Source organism: Hylobates moloch, unplaced genomic scaffold (assembly GCF_009828535.3).
Source record: "Hylobates moloch isolate HMO894 unplaced genomic scaffold, HMol_V3 SCAFFOLD_6, whole genome shotgun sequence".
Taxonomy (NCBI): Eukaryota; Metazoa; Chordata; class Mammalia; order Primates; family Hylobatidae; genus Hylobates; species Hylobates moloch.
In genome coordinates this window covers 136,096,749-136,117,093 of record NW_026652281.1, presented here as the reverse complement: position 1 = coordinate 136,117,093, position 20,345 = coordinate 136,096,749, and the positions used below count along the sequence as shown (strand labels likewise).

General features: G+C 42.4%; 1 protein-coding gene across 6 annotated transcripts in view; it reads left to right on the top strand.

Moving 5' to 3' along the window:
• The first annotated feature begins 3,929 nt into the window (after nucleotides 1-3,929).
• The window catches only part of EBF1 (EBF transcription factor 1), a 403,345-nt gene continuing 386,929 nt past the window's right edge, over nucleotides 3,930-20,345 (top strand). For 3 of the 6 annotated variants that reach the window (XM_058440091.1, XM_032158511.2, XM_032158510.2), the window contains exons 1-5: nucleotides 3,930-4,139; nucleotides 6,360-6,516; nucleotides 7,084-7,147; nucleotides 7,818-7,873; nucleotides 18,530-18,603. In XM_058440091.1, coding sequence (XP_058296074.1) covers nucleotides 4,006-4,139; nucleotides 6,360-6,516; nucleotides 7,084-7,147; nucleotides 7,818-7,873; nucleotides 18,530-18,603 — 485 coding nt within the window. In that variant the 5' untranslated portion in view covers nucleotides 3,930-4,005. The remainder of the gene's footprint in view (nucleotides 4,140-6,359; nucleotides 6,517-7,083; nucleotides 7,148-7,817; nucleotides 7,874-18,529; nucleotides 18,604-20,345) is intronic. The other 3 variants (XM_058440090.1, XM_032158509.2, XM_032158508.2) reach the window with 1 other exon arrangement.

Below are 20,345 nucleotides of genomic sequence, written 5' to 3'. Positions count from 1 at the left end.
ATCCCGAGAGCTGGACAGCCCTGCCTACCGCTGGGAGCATCTGAGGAGCTGTGTATCCTGAACTCCCACAGCTGCAGAAATTTTGAGGAGCTCAGCAGGGAAACTAGGCTCCAGGGGAAACCCCAAACCTCTCTAGTTTTTCTTTCCAGGTGTAAACTCATTCTGCTGTATGTTTTCCCCATGCAAAAGTCTTTTTTCCTCACGCCTTCTTTCCCTTCCTTCTTTCTCTCAGAGATGATATATATTCAAAAATCAAGAGTTTCCAAATAACTTTAAATACAGATCCCAGGCACCAACACAGGAGGTTCTGATTCTGTGGGTCAGGATAAGGCCTGGAAATCTGCATTTCTAACAAGTGCCTGCACCCTTCCCCATGTGATTAGCCTGATGAACCCAGTTTGGGGATTACTATTATAAACTACCCTAAAGTCAAATCCCTCATATGCCATAAAGCCTAGGCAATGCTGTACATACTAGAATATCTCATTACAGGATACCTTTACCATAAAGTATATACCTAAGGTAATTGTGATGGATAGTGCTTGAAGTATCTGCTTTCAGGTATGATGGCAATCACCCTCTACACACATGCTTTGTCTCTGGAGGTAGTGCTACCCTCACATGAAGATTTAGAAGTATTTAATAGGCTCTTTTTCAAAGTTTAAAATTACAATTGCTGGTTCAATATTCACCAGAGAAAATCCACAAAAAAACTACTGCTCTGCTGGCCTGTGCGTCATTTCCAGTTTTCTGTCACTCACACTGTCTCCCTTCCACTTTCTCTTTAGCCTCCTTCCTACTTAAACATTTATTACAGGATGAGAAAGCCAGGTTGAAAGCACAAGGACACCCAGAAGAAAAGCTATGAATACACTCTGCTTGATTAAAATAAAGCACACTCACCACCCCAGGTGAGGTATGTGCTGCCTCTGCACAGCCAAAGGAAATTAGTCTTATCAAAATATTCCTGCCCCCTTTTATTTTTCTTCCTTCTCTAGCCTGGCAGGTATGGAAATTGCCTCCCTCATATTTAGTTCGTGGAGAGACTGGCTCTGGGGTAGAAATTGAGCTGCTCAATACTTCTTGCTTTGTGCCACTTTCTCATTTGGGTGAGTCAGCTTCAGGCTCTCAACAAACGCATCCTTTGCAGATGCTTCTAGATTCTGCTCAACCCCAGAAATCTATCTGCTGTGTGTCTCTTGCTGATCCTGGACCTGAGGGTGTCTATGCTTTTCCTTTCCCTGGCACTTTTGTCGCCTTCCTTTCGCAGTGATCTGCTCCCTTATTTTGTGTCCCTCACCACTGGAGACACCCCACCAGACTCAGCTGGGAGTCCTGCAGTTGAGGACGGTTTACTGGAGAGTAAAATGGAGGTTCAGGCAGATAAGGAGAAGGAGGCCTAGGCCTTTTGCCAGGGCTATATGCGACCCATTGATAGGATGGGTGGGCTTTGCTTCCTCATCTCCTTACCTTCAAGGATCCTCTCTGAGCTGGAGAATATGGCCCAGGCAGGGGGAGGGATTGACTCTGGAGACCCCCTTGGACCTGGAGCATCAGGTTAAGTTTGGAGCTTCAGAAAGTTTTTAGCAGGCCAAGTTTCAATTGTGCATTTAAATACAATAGAGACTGAAAATGTTCACATACCTATCCCCACAAACCTACAGCCCTTCAAGTCTCTCCACCATTATACCCTTCTTCAACATGAACGCTATGTTAGGAACCCTTGTAAATGCTATGGGGATCCCAGAAGATCAGACCAATCCCTTTGGGGAAGTCCTGAAAGAGATGGCATTAATTATGGTACCAGGGGAAAGTGCTCAGCACACAAGAGGTCTAGATTACATGTGTGAGAGCTGGGCAGGCCTGGTGCACAGAAGGTAAAGCAGTGTTTGAGGACAGTGGCCATGCACTGCAGGCCAGGACCACACTCTTTCATCCAGTTTAGGAATCAGGAAGTGGCTCCACTGCTCTGCCAAGAGCACAAAGCATAACTCTTGCCTGTCTCTATTCAACATGGGCATGTGTACTTTTCCATCACTGACCCCATAAGCTTCCTAAATCAAAGGACCAAGGAAGGCCAGCAGAAAGGGGACCTGGATTTCTGGCAGATGATTTCCCCGAAGGAGTCCTTAGCAGATTTGGCTGCAGTCAGGGAGTTCCTTTGAGGGCAATGAAACAGAAGTTCACCATGTGCTTATTAGAGGTTACAACCTGCTAAAAAATGACAGGGCACATTACCCAGAAACTTCTAGCTATTTCCTTTGCCAGCCACAAAGATACATGCTGAAAAGCCTGAGGAAGTAGACAATTTCGTCCTTTTTTCTTTCCCTTTTTCCTTTCATCTCTCCCATTTCCATTCGTTCCTCCTCCCTGTCTCCTTCTTTCTCTCTCCCTCCTTCCTTCCCATTTTCTCTTCCCCTTCTTCCTTCCCCTTTTCTTCTTTCCTCCCCACCATCTTTCTCTTCTACCCCCACCCTTTTCATATGGCAGAGACAGAGTTAGGAATGATTTGTTCAAGCCCTCCTTTTTAACAGGAAGAATAAAGGAGGATGAGAAAAACCCTGCACCAAATAACCAGCTAATCAAGGACGGTTAACATTGCTGTTGCTTTGGTAGTTACTCTAAAAACAAACAAACAAACAAACAAACCAACTACTTGGGGTGGGGATGAGGGGTTGGCATTTAATTTGAGAAAATTTAAAAACGCATCCTGACACAGCCCCAGTGAGAGCATTCATTCCACCATTCACATATCTCGAGGACTGCCCAAGAGAGGTGAGCGTGTGAGTGAGAACAGTGCCCAACCCTGGCAGCCTCTAGGCTAGCGGCTGGGAGAGAAGCGTTTCAGAGGCCAAGGTGGGAGGAGAGCCTGGTACCCCACTTCCTGGGGACCCACAGCGCCTCATTTGCCGGGGCCCAGCGTCCATTCATCCCTCCCAGCGTGGAGGCCGTGCCCCTCCGCGAGTTACCAGCCCCGACCTCGCGCACCCATATTCCATCCCACCACCCCCGCCTCAAAGCGAAGAGGTGGGCACCTGGGAGGCGCGTCCTGCTTTTTCTGCCCGGGCTCTCCCGTCTCCTCCACTTTTGTCCCCGACGTCCCAGAACAGCGGAGCAGGACGCGGCATCAGCCCTGGGAGGGCGCAGCCTGCGAGCCTCCAGCGCGCTCAGGGCGCGGCGAGGATGCTAATGGACTGCAATGGCCAGGATGCAGACCCCCAGCTCAATTTCCTGAGGAAGACACCCGCCTCCCTTTCCCTCTGTCCCCTCTCCGTCCTCGCTCGGACCCGCTCCTCCCCAGCCCAGACGCCAGTGCTCAGCGCTCCCTCGCTCGCCACTTTGCTAGGAACTTTGGCCGGCTCCCCTGCGCCACCGGGAGCGGGATGTTAATGAGAGAGCGTGGCCTGGCGCCGCCAGCGAGCCGGCTCCCGGGCCGCGATTGGCTGCGGCAGGCGGAAAGATGACGTTATGCAAATGAAGGGGCGGGGCCTCGAGGCGCGGGCCCCGCCTCCTCCCTTTGGGGTTAGTGTGCCTGTGTTTAGCTCTGGGGAGAGTCAAACTGGATTCCATAGGGAAAGCCTGCAAATCACTTCTATTTTAGCAAGGAGAAAACAGAATCTCCATCCAGCAGGGTCCACCCCTCTCTCTTTCTCCCTCTCCTCTCTCTCTATCTCTCTTTCCCTCCCCCCCTTTCCTCTCTCCCTCTCTCCCCTTCCCCCCACCCTCTCTGGTGTATCTGTCTACGGCAACCAGCGTCCTCCTCATCTACACGCAAAGGAAAGAAACATCTTTGGTTGGGAGAGAAGGAGGAAAAAAAAAGAGAGAGAGAGGAAAAAACTTGCCTGGTTGTGGAAAATGACACTTGAAGTAGCAAAGCCGGCAGCGCGAGTTGAGTCTATTGTTTCTTAAATTGCCATCAGGGTTTTTTTTTTTTTTTTTTTTGTAATTATTCTTCTTCGTTCTTTGAAAGGGGGAGGAGATTTTCCACAAGAAAAGGTTGTTTTCATGTTTGGGATTCAGGAAAGCATCCAACGGAGTGGAAGCAGCATGAAGGAAGAGCCGCTGGGCAGCGGCATGAACGCGGTGCGGACGTGGATGCAGGGCGCCGGGGTGCTGGACGCCAACACAGCGGCGCAGAGGTGGGTACCGCGCGGGGACCGAGGCCGAGGTGAGCCGCGAGCGGGAGAGCCGGGAGGCGGCGGCGGCGGCGGCGGCAGCGGCAGCTGCTGCCGCGGGGCCGGGCCGCGGGGTGCGTCCGCAGCCGCTGCGCTCCGCTCTCCGCCGGGGCTCCGCGCCCTCCAGCCGCTCTGCCTTCGTCGCCTTCGGCCGGAGGACCTGGAGCTGTCTGCGAGGAGCCCACGCTTTGCCAGCACTTTCCCCTGCCTCGTCTGTGACTGTTTTCATTTTGTTTTAACCCAGAAGAGGCGTCTCAACACAGCATGTTGGATATCTGTGTTTTATGTTTTTATGTGATTGCTCTTTCTTTTCCGGCCGGCTGTCTTTTCTTCTTTCCCTTCGCTCTTCCTTTCTCTCTTTTCTTTCTTTCTTTCTCTTCCTTCTTTCTTTCTTCCTTCCTTCCTTTCTTTCTTTTCTTTTTCTTTTCTTTTTTCTTTCCTTCTTTCCTTTTCCTTTTTCTTTCCCTTCCCTCTTCCTGCCTTTCTTTTTTCTTTCTTCCTTCTTTCCTTTCTTCCCTCCTTTATTTTCTTCTCTTCTCCTTCCTCTTCCTTTCTTTCCTTCTTCCCTCCTTCCATTTCTTTCGTTCTTCTTTCTTTCCTGTCTCTCTTCCTGCCTTCTTTTCTTTCTTCTTTCTTTCATTTCCTTCTCTCATTTCTTTCCCCCACCTTCCCTTAATTCCTCCCTCACTCTTTTCCTTCCTCCCTTCCTCTCTCCATTTTCTTTCTCTTCTTTCTTCAGCTTCCCTCCTTTCTCCTCTTTCTCCTTTCCTTACCTCTCTGGCTCTCCTGTTTTTTCGTCGCATTTCTCCCCTGAGTCTTCTCTTATTTCTGCTATCTGGTTCTCCTTCCCTCCCTCTCTGTCTTTCAGTTTTTCTTAGTCTACCGGTAGAATAGCAACTCCCAACTTTAATTCTGACATCTCCCAAAAGTCTTCTCCACCCCCTGTCACCATGGCCCCTTCCAGCCCCTCTCTCACTCGCAGCTCCCTAGACACTAGACTGTGTGGCCTGGAGGCATTGCCCTTGGAGGTTGACCTGAAGGAACTTTCCTGGGCACACCCAAGGCCCTTTCCCAGGCTCCTGGTCCCAAGTGAGAAATGGCCTTTTTCCCCCCATTAAGTCACCAGCTGAGCTTGGGACAGTGGGGGATCTGGTGGCCCCAGGCCCTATCGGACTCAGAGTGCGGAAGGGGAAGAAGGAAGATGACTAATTACATCATCTCCAGCTTCCCTGGGCTGGGGACAATTGTCCCCAACGCTGTTCCCATCCCCACTGAGTATTAGGATGGGGGTGGGTGGTAGTGAGAGTGAATTGGGTAACTGGGCTGGAAGTGAAAGTGTGTGCGCAGGGCGCTCGTGTGTGTTCGTGTATGTGTATGTGTGTGCCTGTGCGCGCTTGTGTTGGGCAGGTCCGGCTGTCAGTGGCCGCCTGGCGCCCCAGGCGCTCCAGCCTCCCGTCGCCGGCCGGCGCACTGAGCCAGCAGCCCCGGCCTTTAGGATTTCTGGAATGAGTGTGAGGATTTCTGCGGAACAGCGAAACTTTGTTAGGACAGGTCTTTAAGAAAACACCCCTCTTCCCTTTTTCACAGCGACCACCCGCGACAGTTCTGAGCCCCGCCCTCGGACCCTTCTCCACATGCTTTTTGGTGGTGGGGGGATGTGGCTTCCCAAGGCCGGGCACTCGCAGTTGGCCGGAGTGTGAGGGGTTCCTGGAGGGTGGCTGCTGCGGCGAGACGCCGAGCGTGTTTTCCATCCATTCCCACCTGCCCTGCTAGCTGAGACGTGAGATTCGAGGGGTGCCGGAATAGAACTGTGGGTTCTATTCCGCGAAGGTGGGTTCACTTCATCCACCGCCACTTTTCTTCCTCCCCACGCAGTGCGTGTCAGGTAGGAGTAAATGTTTATAGCGTTTCATCTCGCGCGCAAAACCCAAACAAAACTTTCACACCTCTTCAGCGAGTTCTGAGGACGCACGCGTCCTTGGCGGAGAGGACGAGGACATGAGGGGACATGTGCGTCCCATTGTCAGCTGGGTCTATGTCGCCTGAAGGGGCGTGAAGAGCGCCCACTAGATGTTTTGGGGGAAGAGGAGGTGGGTGTTTGAGGGTTCGAGTGTGTGTACAGGGTGACAAGGGGCGCGGGTCGGCGTCCGGTTTAGCCATCTAACTCTGCGTCTTTGGCCGCAGCGGGGTGGGTCTGGCCCGGGCTCACTTTGAGAAGCAGCCGCCTTCCAATCTGCGGAAATCCAACTTCTTTCACTTCGTCCTGGCCCTCTACGACAGACAGGGCCAGCCCGTGGAGATCGAGAGGACAGCGTTTGTGGGGTTCGTGGAGAAGGAAAAAGTAAGTGGGCGCAGCGCTGTCGCCCCTCGTCCCCGGCTCGGCTCGGGAGCAGGCCCAGGAGCCTTGGGCGGCGCGCCCTTCCTTGAGTGCAAAGCATCCATAACACACTTCTGTGTGGGGGTCCCCCAAGCTACTTCCCATCCCAGACGAACCCAGGGTCCTGGTCCACTGGCTCCTTCTCCAGAAAAGTTCGCACGGAGCCCCCAGAGCTAGAGAGAGGCAGGCCTGGCTCTACAATCCACAGCCAGGGGCACCCGGGATGAACCCGCCCTCCACTACCAGATTACGCACCGCCTGCCTCTGGTGGCCGGGGCACGAGCCCCTAGGCCCTGGAAAGAGGATCGCCTGTGTGGGCCCGACGGAATTTTCTTTTGGGAGAGAGGGAGCAGTCAGGAACGGGGGGCGGAGGAGGGATCACAATTGGCCGCAATTTCTGCTGCTACCGTGGCTGGCTGGCTCGCTAGCGGGGGTCCCGGCTTGGGGAAAGTTGCCTCGAAAGTTGGTCCACTCGCTCACGCAGACCTCTCTCCTGCATCTCTTGTGTCTTTGCGTCCTGATGCAACCCAGGAAGCCAACAGCGAAAAGACCAATAACGGAATTCACTACCGGCTTCAGCTTCTCTACAGCAATGGTGAGGCCCGGGTCGGGTCTATGCCCTCACTCTGGGGCTCCGGGTCTGGGCAGGGGGCGCAGGGAGCTCCAGGTGGAAGAAATCCTCCAGCGAAGGTCAGTCATCCGCTTTATTCGAGGTGAATCAGCCTCTCCTAAATTTCGCCCCAGGAGGTTTCACCTGAGGAGGCTCCGAGTGGCCCAAGAGCCTTATGGGTCTCGCGTTTACCTGGGGCCAGGTGTAGTGCCTCATCCCTCCCTGAGCCACTTTCATTCTTCCTCCCCTTCCTGAGGCCTGTTCCTTTGGCTTGGCCCAGGCTCCAGGCCCAAGGCCCCTTGGGCTTAGGGGCCAGGAAGGGTCATGGCCTTGAAGGCTGCGTGCGAGAGCAGAGGGACTCTTGCCGTGAGAATAGACAAGTCGGGGTACCCCCATCCCAGTCCCAGCTGCAGAACTTGCGGTCTGGCTTCCAGGAGCGCTAAGGCAAGGCCAGCAGCACCTCTCTGGACACTGGGGAAGGGAGATCCTGGCTGTATTTTCCAGGACAGTGGGAGTTCCAATCAGCCTTGGAGCCCCTTTCGTGGTATGTGTGTGGGGGTTTCGTTGTTATTTTTTGTTGTTGTTTAGTTATTGTCCACCCACCCTCCATCGCCTCTCACTTAATTCTCCTCCCTTTCCTCATTTCTAACCCTAGGGATACGGACGGAGCAGGATTTCTACGTGCGCCTCATTGACTCCATGACAAAACAAGTAAGTTTCTTGATTTTGGGCCACGGGGGACTCTGTCACAAAATTCAGGGCAGTCAAGAAGCTAGTTGCTCCACCGCAGGTGGGCTGGGACTCTAACTCTAAAAGCCAGAGGGGGCGGCTCAGACCACACTTGCACCGCCTTCCAGTGTCCATTCATGCACTTGCACCGCCGCGTGGGGATGAGGGCTCGACGGCGCCGTCCCTCCAAGGGAACTCGGGCCTTGTGAATTAAGACTGCAGGGTGCTGAGTGGCGAGAATAAAGGCTGAATTTCCTCTGACCCGGACAGGGAGCCCCGAAGGGCGCAAAAGGTGCCCAGGGACCCTGGTGCGGAGTGGGCTGAACCTCTGAAACCCAAGCTAGCCAGGCCTCCCCGGGAGGCAGAGGGGCGAGGGGCTGCGGGAGCGGAGGAGGGGTGGCAGAGGCGGCTTCCCCAGGAATGATGAGATGGGCTGAGAGCGCAGATGACCATTCTGCAGATTTGTTTTCAAAGGGAGTGATGGTGAAGGTAGCGTTGAAAGAGGGAGCGACAATTGTTAGAGGATATTTTGCAAAAACCCTCCTGCTTTTGCCTCCAAGTTTGGCAGGAAGCCAGGCAGCATGAGTGAGCTTGTGGTCTTAAAGGTACATAGACGGCATTTTCTTAAGCTCCCAACACTCGGGTGTCAAGCAGTATACATTAAGGTTGAGTTATGGTTTAAAAGATACAATTATGAGCCGAGTCAGAAAAGAGGCCTGACGTTTTAATGAGGCACAGGAGCTTTTCCCCCTTCTTCTTAATTTTAAGAAAAAGTTTAGTTTCAGAATTAAGTAGCTGGTTAGGTAGTTGGAGGAGTTAGTAGCAGAAAAAAGAAGACAGCTTTATTGGGTGGGGGAAAGAAATCAGAACAAAGAAAAAAGTTATCCATTGTGTACTAGCCAGCAATTTAGCAAGAGGATTAAAATTTATTTACTTGATTATGATTTTAGAATGTTTCCTTTAAAGTAAGAGAAATGATTTTCTTTCATAGATATTGCTAAGAAAGTTTCAAATTAGGGTATATATGCATGTTTAAAAATTGTTTTTAGATACACCACGGCTTAAATATGTGGTAGAAATGTCACATTAATAAGTTGTTGGGCATTTTAAAATCTAATCTTCAACCAATTTAACAGCTATTTTTGATGATCACTTTCATATTTCGATGTGACACCAGTAGAAAACAAGAGTATAAGCTCTATCTTTTAAAATAAAAATAAGTATTGATTGAAATCTGTTTCATGTTATTTGCCTAAAATATTTGGCTTTCTTAAAAATCTGTTTATTTCTCAGTTGATTGCTCAGAGTAAATCACCATTTATAATTTTGGTCTTGGTTTTATTTTCTTTAATGGATTTAATCATTACATAGGATAATTCCCTTTCATTTGGACACTGCATTTTTTTTTTTTTTTTGCCTTCCAAGGCAGAAACACAAAAGCCTGATTTTTAATAACTTTTTTTTCTTTTGCGATGTCAAAATAAAAATGTCTTAAGTGGAGTATTGTTTTCCAAAATTGTCTTTGATACCCTGGATATCCTTTCCTGCCATACTCATTACAGGAAAAAAAAAAAAAAAAAAGTTGAGAGCCGGAGGGGGAAAGTAGGAACTCTTAAGACATACTCTATATGTATTTATTAAGATTTACTTTCTAAAAGATAAAAGGCACACATACACAAATCAGTACATAAGGCCCGTCTGCTTGTGCAACATTGACCAATGAAATATTAAATTATAGATAGCACTATGAAATGAACAATTGTAAGAAGCACAGAATTAAGACATGTTTGAAGTGATTAATCGCTCTCTGAATTAAACCTCCTCAAAATTTTATTTTAAGTCTCTCTAGTCAAAAAGTGCCACTACTAATTGATTTTCCCATTACGGGATGAACTTACTTTATACTCATATAAAAATGGGGGAGAATCATCTTTTGATATTTTTAAAGCAATACATCAAATATCATTTTACTAACAAGGTCATAGAGCTTAAGAAAAACTGCAGCTTAAGGCATTCTTTGGCCACTTGGTGTCATAAATTCTATCAGGAAAGAGGGAGGAAGAGAGAGAGAAAGAGAGAGAGAGAGAGGAATAAGAACAAGATTAGTTTTATTTTCGATAATAGCACTTACAAGAAAGTCATTTGCCATAATATGATATCTCAGTAAAAGTCAAAATTATAAATGCATGCAATGATATATTTGGGTGGGGAGTGGCCTGAGAAAAGGTTTAATAATTATCTAAGTCTAAAAAATATCAGGAAAAGGAATATTTCAAAGCATACCTGTGTGCTTTCATAATAATTGTTTAAATAACCACCTCTCTGTAGCTTTCACTTTGAAAGGCAGTTCCTACTCATTATCCAATTGCTTGTTCTTTGATTATGTGCTGCAAGTTTTGGAAGTAGGTTAGCTTCTTGTCTACAGGGTTAATACAATGGCCTCCAAAAAGCAGATAGACGAGGGTGAAGAAGCTTAACTTTCCCTAGGTGTGACAAAAAAATAATTTATATTTAGCCTTAATGAGTAAAACAGTGAATCTTCATCTAGCTTGAAATTATTCTATCATAATTAAATACCAAGTCTGATTTAAAATTTCTTGAATCTTTGATTTTAGTTTAATATACAGTGGCTCCTTAAATCAGATGTAAGTCTTGATATAAACTGATTGATTAAATGATTACATTTTTTTTCCTGTGAAATTCTTCCTCATAGATTATGGATTTTGATAATTATTTAGAGTACAGAATGAAACCCTTCTGGTCCGATAAGTTCTGATAACATCATCAATTGTGGAAGGAATACCTAGCCACTGTTCAAGTGTCTTTCTTATCTGCCTGTTTATTATAACATTTTTCCTGTCAAAGACGCAGCTTTATGTGAGTGATGTCATATCCTTGACTAGAAAGTGGGGTTAAAACTCAAAAGGAATTTTGGGCAAGCAAAATTTAAAACTATTTGTGCATTCTACATTTCCATAAACTGTTCTTGATCTTGGGTGGAATAAGCAGCATTGAGATAAAAAAGAAATGTACTCAATCAACCAAGATGTATTGGTATGACACAGTGTTTCACACCTTTTCAAAGTGTCTCGTTAGACTATTTTGGGTAATGACTCTTAATTTTTGGACTCTACCAGGAAAGATGAAGCTTCATTAGAAATGAATATATAAGAATCTGAGATCCCTTATCACTATGCCTTCATTGTAAAGCACACAGGATATAATATTTTAAAAATTCATCCACCAACTAGAAAATAAGAGGCTTGCTTTTGTGAAGCGTTGTTCAAAACCAAGTTTAGCTGGACTAAAAATAGTTTGTTTTCGTGTCATTACTGTTTTTGGTATTCCATTAGTGAGCATGCAGAATGCCCTGTAGGACCCAGAAGTTTATGGCTATTGCATCCAGAAACAATATCTACTGCAGAAGCTCAAATGAATCCAGTGGGGGAGGTCTGAGGTTTAGTGGGCATCCTTTCAGATTTTCATGTAGTATTTGAAATATGATTACATTCTGTGGATTGCTATAGTGAGTTATTTATCTTTAAATAGTTTTTTTTAAAGTTTAGCTTGTCTCCCCTCTTACCATCTTGCTTTAAAGAGTGATATTTTATAATTCAAAGAAAAGATACCAAATTGTATTAAGTTATCAAAACAAAACACTCTCTTCCCCTAAACAAAAGCCTGTTTGAGAAGCAGAAAATCATAGTCACATAATCCTTGTATGTATGGATTTGAAAGTAGGTGATGTAGTGAGGAGACTGTGAAAAGGGTCCCAAGACAGTGGGGGGTCCAAGGTACAATCATCAGAAATGCTATCAGGTTTCTCTTCCCAGCTAGACTTCTTTATATATTTGTTTTGATCTTCCCCATACTTTAAGTTATTGATGCAAATGTATTTTTTTCTATTGATTGTTTCATTATATCCTGCCATGGCTACATAGATTTGATTAACAACCCTTTCAGTTCTTGGTTCTTCATTGGTAGATAAACACATTTTCAGTATATCAATAAGTTCCTAAGGAATTCACTAGGCCAGCAGAGAGGTTCTTTCATATATTTGGGGAAATAAACAAACAAAAAAGGACACAGCAAGTTTATAGTCAGAGGCCATATTTCAGCAGCTTTCTCTCTCTTTTGGTAACATGTCAAAAATGCAGGTGATTTAAATTTCCTTGCACATAGAGGAATGAAGAAGTTTGGAATTTTTATGCATGATCAGGACCTGTGTTTGGGAAAATGTAAACTCATCACAGTGGAAAATGTGTTGTTTGGAGTCTGGGGGTGAAAACAAAGCTGATGGTTTTGGAGAGATTGCCGGAGCCAGATGGCCTAGTACTTCCCCAGTCTGGCGGGCCAACTGCTCCCTCCTGGATAATATACAGCCATTTGTTCGGGGATATTTACGCTAGAGCTGTTTCCATGTGAATGTTTGAACAGCATTAAAAATGAACATATTAGTAGAGATGCATTTATTGAACTCATATGACTGTACAGATAGTCTGTTCTCTCTGTCTTCTATTGCTGAGAGCAATGAAGGAGTGTTTGGACATTGGTGAATTGTCTACATAGTTGTTGAGCAAGAATGGTCTGGTCTTAGTGAGCAATTAAAATACATCAATGTTTGGAATCAGACTAATGGAAATAATGTTAGCACCTACCTTGAAGCTCTGTTGTGAGAGTTAAATAACTTCATACGTGTTAAGAACTTAGAACAGCGACTGGTACAAATTAAGTGCTTAATAAATTAGATGTTTTATTATTATTATTATTATTATTGCCCCATTGGGTTGACAAAGCCAATTGTATTTACTAATATAGGTGTAAATATAGTTACCATAGGAGAGAAATATCTTTTATTTGTGCTAGAAAAAGAAATACAATATGGGATTGTTAGAGTGATTTAGTTTTTTTATGGTATTTGAATAATATAAGGGGTTTTAGCTCTTTGAGACATAAAAGATGCATTCTAAAGCTAACTGCTTTTGGTGCACATTCTCTTTTTATTCAGGGCTGTGATGTAACTGAACAGCATACTGAATCTGATATCATTCCTTCGCAACTTTCCTAATTCACTTCTGAAAATGGGCCTGCTTAGCTGCTGAGCTGAAATTACATCTTTGTAATTTGTTCACCAGTAGCCAAGCTACTAATTGAAGCAAAATTATTTTTTTATTTTATTCCACTACTAATGTTGGATTGCTGTTTGACACGTTGTTTATGAAATGTCAGATTTGTAGTGTTTCCTTTGGCATGGTTTAATTGTTAACTAGTGTGCCTTCACCTACTGGAAATTTCTAAGATCAGATTAGCTGGCACCTTTTTTTTTTTTTTTTTTTTTTTTAACGACAAGCAGTAGAACTTGGTGGTTGAATGTAATGATTATTATTATAGTGTGTTGATATTGTAGGTGTGCATATCATTTTTTGATTAGCTCAATTCTTGGTAATTTGCTGCCAAAGTCTTGTTGACAGTTTGCATTCAGAAGATATTTCACTTTTGGTTAAAGCAGGTACTTTGTACTTTCATGAACTTATTCTCTTAGGTGACAAAGTAGGTTTGGCTTTTTATTTTGTAAGGGGAAAAGGAGTAACATATTTTCAAGGTACTATTTTGATTTAAATAGAAAATTAGGAGTCTTTGTTAGTTACTGATAACCTTTCTTTTCCCTCCCTCCAATCCTTCCTTCCTTCCTCTCTTTTTCTTAATTTCTTTTCCTTCCTTTCCTTTCTCCTTTTTTTCTTTTCTTCTTTCTTTCTTTTCTTTTCTTTTTTCTCTTCCTCTTCTTCAACTAATGATGATAAGTTTCCTTTTGTTTGGTTATAAATCAAGAAAGGCTCCTAATGAAAATATTTTGTTTCTAAAAATCCTTTGGATTTTGCTGAACCAAAGTCAAAAGTATTCTCTTCACCGCCTTTATTTTGGTGTGGAACACAAAGAGTTAAAACTATTAGAAAAGTAAACACAGAAAAACCATGTTCAATTCTCTGTATTTCCTTTGGCATCCTATTGAAGTGTGATCCCGGTGTACATTCACTGTGTATTTTTTCATTTTACTGTGTGGTCTTTACCCATAGTAAGTTTCAATTAACTTTTAAGACCTAGCGGTATTTAAGAAAAGCTAGAATGAACTATGCTTCACAGTATGCCTTTCAAAACAGTGGCAACTAAGGCAGGTTTTGTATATTGATTGATTGGTTGATTTTCAAAGATATTACAGGTTACTTTATAATTGAGCGTTTAGAATTGATGATATTTTATTCATAACAGTAAAATTTCCAGAGCTGTTTTTGCATAAGAATATGAAAGTTTAACAATTTCTATGTTTTCTTCTTTAGTTAATTATTTTAAATATCCTTTAAAAGCCCCTTAATCTGAAGTGAAGAGAGTATCAAAAAATAATATGAGATATTTTCTTTCTACTTATTAGAGTATGACAGTAGAAAAGGCAGGTTAGTATATCACAAAAATAAATCTGTTCCAAATATATCCACTTTTGACAGCTTGTTTGTCAATTTCACCAGGTTTTTAAAGTTGAGATGAGGTTAATGTTGTTTACTATTTAACTCTTCCTCTTACACAAGCATTCCTGTCACCTTAAGGGATTTATTTGCCATTGGCAGGATTAATTTAAACATTGTTTTCTACTTGATATTGCATTTTTGTTTCTTAGGTTACAAACCTCAACTTGATTCACTAACAATTGATTTACTTAAATAATATATTTTATATTATTTTTCTCCCCCTCCCACCCATCTATATAGCAGGCATCCCATCTTCACTTCAGATAAACACATTGATTTATTTAAACCAGTGTTGTCTTTGTCCCTCTCACAACAGACAACCTTCCTCATAGTGAGCAGACTCATGATTTACTGTGGAGGATGAAAATAAGCCTTCTTCTTGGTGTTCCATTGTCTGGGCCCTAAACCAGCTGTCTATTAAAATGTTTTCACTTAAAATAGCCAATGCTGTTTATATGCTTCTGTGATCTCCCAGCTGATCCAACCCCAACCAGCTTTACTCATACACCACAGAGGCACATATTTAAATTAGGAAGAAACGCAGAAACTTCTCCTGAAGTTGGTGTTAGCAGGATCCCTGTCTTTTACGGCTTAAAGTCTGGGTTTGCTGAACTGTGGACCAGTGTTGATCTGTATGCTAAATGTAGATGGTAAAATTGATGTAGGGCTATCAGTTGGGTGTGCAAGCTGCAGGGAGAACTTTATGGCATTTTGAAAATTCTTATTGTTGCCACTCTGCATCAGAGACATTCATCAAAATGAATTTATCATATATTCTTATAGTGGATCCAATCAGGATGTTGATTTCCATGCCCATACCTTCTGTATGATATGGGTACATGTGTGTATGTGTGTTTAACAATACTTTTCAGTAGCAAAAACTGCTTTGGTGAGGTTAGAGGTGGATCTGTCTTTGACTGAATTCCACTCTAGAGCTAACCTCATTACACTGAGTTTCTAGTTTACTTTAGTTACAGGATTTTAGTCCTACTCCATGGTGGAGTCTCACTTGCTTTTATTTCAGAAGTCACAGAGGCAGCACTTCTTTCTCTGCCTTTATGTGCTGAAAATATTGTTCTATAGAGGCCCCAACGAGAGGGAGAGAAGAAACTTCATGCTTGCACTCCTCCCTAGAGTTCCTAACTATTTCTGAGCAAATCCAAACTGATGGTTTCATTTTTCTATGCTTGATTTGGAGAAAGATTCTGTTTTGACTCTGCTGCTGGAAGCATAGTGGCAGTGTGGTATTTGGTGAAGGGATGTATCATGGAGGCACAGGGCCTTAAACAAGTCATATTCAGTCACCAAAGAAGTGACACAGGATTTCTGGAAGTCTGTATCATCTGCTGTTTAGGGAAGCCATGAATGTATTTGCATTGCAGCATTGCATCCATTGAATATCATCATGGGCCCACTAATTTCAATGGAACCAGCAGTCTTAGTAAAACTAATATTTGCATCATCTAGAAAGAATTGAAATGAAAAGATCTGATGTAACTGATAATTCCCCCTGCCTCCAAAAACCAAGCTTTTCTATATATATATATATGTGTCTGTGTGTATATATATATTATATATATATTATATATATATATGTGTGTGTGTGTGTATGTGTGTATACATATATATATTAGGGAAAGCCCCATCTGTATCTGTGAATTTATTTACCAGCTTACTTCTTTTAGCTTAGCATGACAAATATATTATTTTTTAAAGAGTGGTGGAACCAAAACATGACAAATATTAAAGCTGAAACAGAGATTATTATGAGTATTTAGAGAACATACAAACCATGTAGTACTAATAGGATCTAGAAGAAATGCTTCATTAGAGTTTTTTAGCATCATGTATGAGATCTAATAAGTAATTTACTGTGTTTTTAAAAATGTTTTCAGGAGTGATTGCAGGAAATAAAGCAGGCAGATATAATTTTTGGTTTTCAAAACATTTTTAGTTAATGCATTTTCTTGAGTAATGCAACTGCTTAGGATTTTGAAAAGGTCTTTTAAGAATACAGGAAAGAATCATCAATGCATGCTGAAACTAGCGGATGAAAATTTGACACATAATAAGATGTTAACACAATCTAGATTACGTCCACAGAAGATAGTTATGAATTGCATAGGGTAAAATAATAACTTTACCCTGGGGAAACCTGGCTGATGATCTCTGATAGCAAGCACTACCTTAACCAGTCAGAATTTATGTTGCCAATAGTGGAACTAGTCAACAACATGATTTGATACACTGAGAAGAACTCAAAATCACCTCTGTGGTATCCCTGCCCTGAAGTATGTAACTTTAATCCAAGCCTGAGGAAACGCAGGCAAACCCAAATTGAGGGATGTTCTACAAAATAACTGGCTTGTATTCTTCAAAAATATCAATGTCATGAAATATAGAGACTCAGAAATGTTCCATATTAAAGGAGACGTGACAACTGAATGCAGCATTAGATTTTCTTTTGCTGTAAAGGACATTATTGGGTAACTGGTGAATCTCAGTAGGGTCTGTAGGTTAGATTATTGTATCAACATTAATTTTCTGATTTAGATATCTGTACTGTGGTTATGTAAGAGAATTCCTTGTTTTGAAGACATACAGGCTGAAGTATTTAGGGCATGTCTGCAATTTACTTAATAAATGATTCAGAAAAAAATACAGAGAAAAGAATAAAGCAAATTTAATAAAATATAAACATTTTAGTAATCTGGTAAAATCTGGATGAAGAGTATCTTGGAATTCTTTACATATTCTTGAAAGTTTTTTGTAGGTCTACAAGTATGTCACAGTAAAAACATTTTTAAAATACAAGGTATTATAGGTTAGCCATAAGAAGTGGTTTCGATGGGCCAATGGTGGAGAAGTATTTTCTCCTCATGCGAGTACATTTTCTCATTTTTTATTTTACTGCAATGTTCATTTTGTAACGGGATCAGATACCATAACCACAGTTCTCTCTGAGGATCTATACACACTGGGTCGTAAGTTATACTCATCATTTACAGGTTCTGAAAGTCCCAGGTTCAAAAACAAAGCACATTAGAGCAAACTACAAGTTAGTCTTGTAGCATCTCTATGTACTATATAAAGATAGTCTCCGGCTAATTTAAGTAGTTTTGTCATCAAGGAATTGAGGGCTATAGGAATGTGTGAAAGTAATTTTATTAACAATTTGAAGCCATGTGATATTAGTATTATGCAGTGATACAGTGTTAAATTAGCTAAATATAGCCCAGTCCAGAGCCCTGCTCTGCTAATAGCTGTGTGTGTTGCTTTGGTCCAGATATTAACATGTAGGTCCATGAACGCTGAAGTCCCAGGGAATCTTCTTGGGTCCTTGAGTAAAATGTTCATTTTACAAACACATTACAAAAAATAGAAAAAACTATTTGGACTGGTGAGGTGGTTTGGGACTCCAGATTTTGAGAGTCAGTTGTAACTCTTCTTAGTTTAGGGAGATAACTCTATGGCTTAAATCCACACACACAGCATATGCCAGCGAGTATTCCTGTTTGGGTGGGTGTACACCCTGTGAGAGCACATGTTCTCAGCCTGTTGATGGGAACAGGGATTTTCCCTGATTGATGAATCATTGCAAACGTGACACAGTTAGTGAATGGACTCCTTAGTTCACCTACACTTGTTTTCTACTACTCACCCCTAGAAGACTAAATGTTGAGCCTGGAAGTAGTAAAGTGAGGAGGCAAATACATATCATTTAAAAATCAAATCCAAATGCTTTTCTATATTTTCACTGAATAGTATCTCAATCTGCTAAGCCTTCTGGGGTTTCCCTCCTTATTGATGAGATTTATTTATATTCTGTATTAAAAGGAGAATTCTGGCTGTCTTGCCCGTCTCACACTCTGATCCAAAGATGTGCATTGTGGCAAGGTGGTTGAAGGGGCAGAGAGGAACATACCTTGTTCCATGCCTTTCGGGTTAATCCCGAATAACATACCTTCAGACAATTAACCCAGTGATGTCTTTGGCTCCTCAAAGCTAATTTGGCCTTCAGTAGTGGTGAAGTGGTTAAGAACTCAATTGTGATCTTTCTTTTTTTTTTCCTGCTACTTGTTTCCATTCTTAGCTAAAACTGTGCTTTTGCTTTTAGGCCATAGTGTATGAAGGCCAAGACAAGAACCCAGAAATGTGCCGAGTCTTGCTCACACATGAGATCATGTGCAGGTAAGAAAAATCTTGGTCTCTCCCGTTAATTAGCAAAGAGAAGATGAATTTGCATTTCAAATCTTGGTGAACTTTGGTCTTTTTTTTTTTTTTTGGTACACATTTATCTTGCTTCTATAGACAATCTAAAAAGAACTGTTAGATGTGAGTATTTGGTAGTAAAGTGTCAGGCATCACAGTAGTTCTCAATTATTTATTAGATTTCATCCCGAAAGACATACATTTCCATTTTGATATCACACTGTTAATGGGCACAAAGCACTGCCTTCCCCTACTCCCTTAAAATCAAATAAAACAATATAACCCTTTTAATGTTAATATATGCGCTCAACTGCATTGCTAGTAAAATGAGTAAGAGTTCCATTGATGTCAGCAGAGTCTTCTGTTTGGGTAAGACTTGAAAGTTATAGTTCCCCTTTCTAATTCTCCCATTTGAAAATATGACGTCCACACTTAGGCATCATTTCTTCTTAAATTGAATGTGGGGTTTTTTTTTTTCTTGTCCTTGCATCTCACCTCTTAGTTACCCTATATATAACACTGACAATGTAGCCAATACTTCTCAGAGGTAGTGAGCTTTCGGAAGGAAGGCAAAGATGCGTCCCTAAAAGGTATAAAATTCATGTGACCTGTAGATGAGTGTCTTTATTTTTGCCTGTAATCAGACTGAAGCTACATTTGAAAACAGGCAAGTAGACCAAATTAACTTCCATGGCCTCAGCCAGGCTTTCCACATGTGAGGGAGCAGGCCAGGGAACAGCCCTTTAACTTGCATTCTTATTCTGCATAAAGTAACACCAGCACTTTGCTCCCAATATATTCTGAATAATTGGATAAAGCATGAAGATGCCACTGTGCATCAGAGAAAGGCTACTAATTGCTTTGTTAACCATGCAGGCTCTTCCTGGCACAATGCTGGCCTGGCTGCTGACTATTACTGACCAATCCGTTTAGGGCTTCAGCTGCTGCCTCAGCATGGGTGGGCTTTATTTGCTGCTCATGGACTTGTGGGGGAAAGCAACCTTAAAACTCTACAGGTGGAAAGAAAAAGGGCTTAATGTACTTTCTGAGTGAAATCCCAAATACCAACTTCTTCTATGTCTACAATTATGTATGGATACACAATTTTCATTTTTTCCCTTTTAAAAATATTTCTAACATATTATTCTAAAATATATAGGAGTTTCACAAGTTTTCATTTCAGTGATTTGTAAAACTTGTTAATTATTATGAAAACAGGTTGTTTTTCTCTAATTTTAAAACAGTAGCTGAACCCCCAAAATACGGCAATAGATTTCTTTATAAGATATTATTAGGCAAAAATTAATGTTATATTGTACATAACAATTCTACAATAAAGCTGAGTTGCACCTTTCAGAATTGTGAGTAAAATTCATTTTAGAAAACGTTAAAACATGACCTCTTTCTTCTTACTATCTTTTTGACCATATCTCTGTTCTGGCTTCTTACAATTAGCATGTCATTAGAATGAATTTTCCGTGTTGTACTACATGTGATTCTAGCAAAATAGGAAACAGGAAGATGGATCTCAACCAAAAGGCCAAATAACATCTATATATTATAGATTTGCGTCTCATATCTGCACATGTTTAGACTATGCTAGAAATCATTCTAGTCTTGAAACACTTAAAGATATATTATGCCTTTCACACATGGGCCTACCCTCTATTAATGCAGTTTATATTTTTCTTGTTTTTAAAATTCATTGGTCTAAAGTACTT